Genomic DNA, 1,006 nt, shown 5'->3' with positions numbered 1-1,006 from the left:
GCAGCAGGAGCAGCAGCAGCAGCAGCAGGAGCAGCAGCAGCAGCAGCAGGAGCAGCAGCAGCAGCAGCAGGAGGAGTGTATCCACGTGGAGCATCGTTTGCCTCCAGCAGCAGCAGAAGACCTGTCTTTGCTGCTGCCTTTTGAGCGACAAAGAAGACAAAGAAGGATAGGGAGCGAGGAAGAGATAGAGAGGGTTCGTTGTTTTGTTTATTTATTATGTAAACAGCATCTACCCCCTGATGTGCTGCTGCTGCAGCAGCAGCCGCTGCAGTATCTAGGGATAGATAGTATCAGCAGCAGAAGGTTATTCTCTTCTCTTTGCTGCTGCTTCATGCTGCAGCAGCAGCAGCAGCAGCAGCTGCTGCTAGATGAGATACTAACAGGTCAGGCGTCTGTACACTCCATCACCATGAAGATTGCTGCTCTTCTTGCTGCTGCTAAAGATGCTGCTGCTGCTGCAGCAGCAGCAGCAGCAGCAGCAGCAGCACCAGCTAGCAGCAAAGCCAGCAGCAGATGCAGCAGCAGATGCAGCAGCAGATGCAGCAGCAGGGCCAGCAGCAGGGCCAGCAGCAGATGCAGCAGCAGAATGAGCGTAGCTTCAGAACACTGCAGCAGCAGCAGCAGCAGCAGCAGCAGCAGCAGCAGTGCTCTTGCTGCTACAGTCCAAAACCAATATTGGCTGTAGCAACAGCAGCAGCAGCAACAGCAGCAGCAGCAGCAGCAGCAGATGAAGACACGAGAAACAACTGCTGCTGCTACCAGGGCTCTTGCTGCAGCTGCACTCCCCAGGTTCTGTCTAGAGACAGCCTAACGTATGCAGCAGCAGCAGCAGCAACAGCAGCAGCAGCAGCAGCAGCAGCAGCAGCAGTAACAGCAGCAGCTGCAGCAGCTGCAGCAACAGCAGCAGCAACAGTTTCATCTCAGACCCTCAACTGCAATCTTATATAAAATTATTTTCATAAAAATGCAGTCCATAGCAGCAGCAGCAGCAGCAGCAGCTGCTGCT

General features: G+C 54.2%; 1 protein-coding gene across 1 annotated transcript in view; it reads left to right on the top strand.

Annotated features, from left to right (window-relative positions):
- The window catches only part of EMH_0027450 (uncharacterized protein), a gene marked incomplete at both ends in the record, with an annotated part of 4,161 nt that extends 3,571 nt beyond the window's left edge, over positions 1 to 590 (top strand). Inside the window, 2 exons of the mRNA XM_013494033.1 lie at positions 3 to 193; positions 444 to 590. Of these exons, the coding sequence (XP_013349487.1) occupies positions 3 to 193; positions 444 to 590 (338 nt within the window). The remainder of the gene's footprint in view (positions 1 to 2; positions 194 to 443) is intronic.
- Between the last annotated feature and the right edge of the window lie 416 nt (positions 591 to 1,006).

This window comes from Eimeria mitis, genomic scaffold (assembly GCF_000499745.2).
Source record: "Eimeria mitis Houghton genomic scaffold, Emh_scaff1012, whole genome shotgun sequence".
Classification (NCBI taxonomy): domain Eukaryota; phylum Apicomplexa; class Conoidasida; order Eucoccidiorida; family Eimeriidae; genus Eimeria; species Eimeria mitis.
Note: the sequence above shows the minus strand (reverse complement) of the source record. Positions and strands in the feature narration are given on the sequence as shown.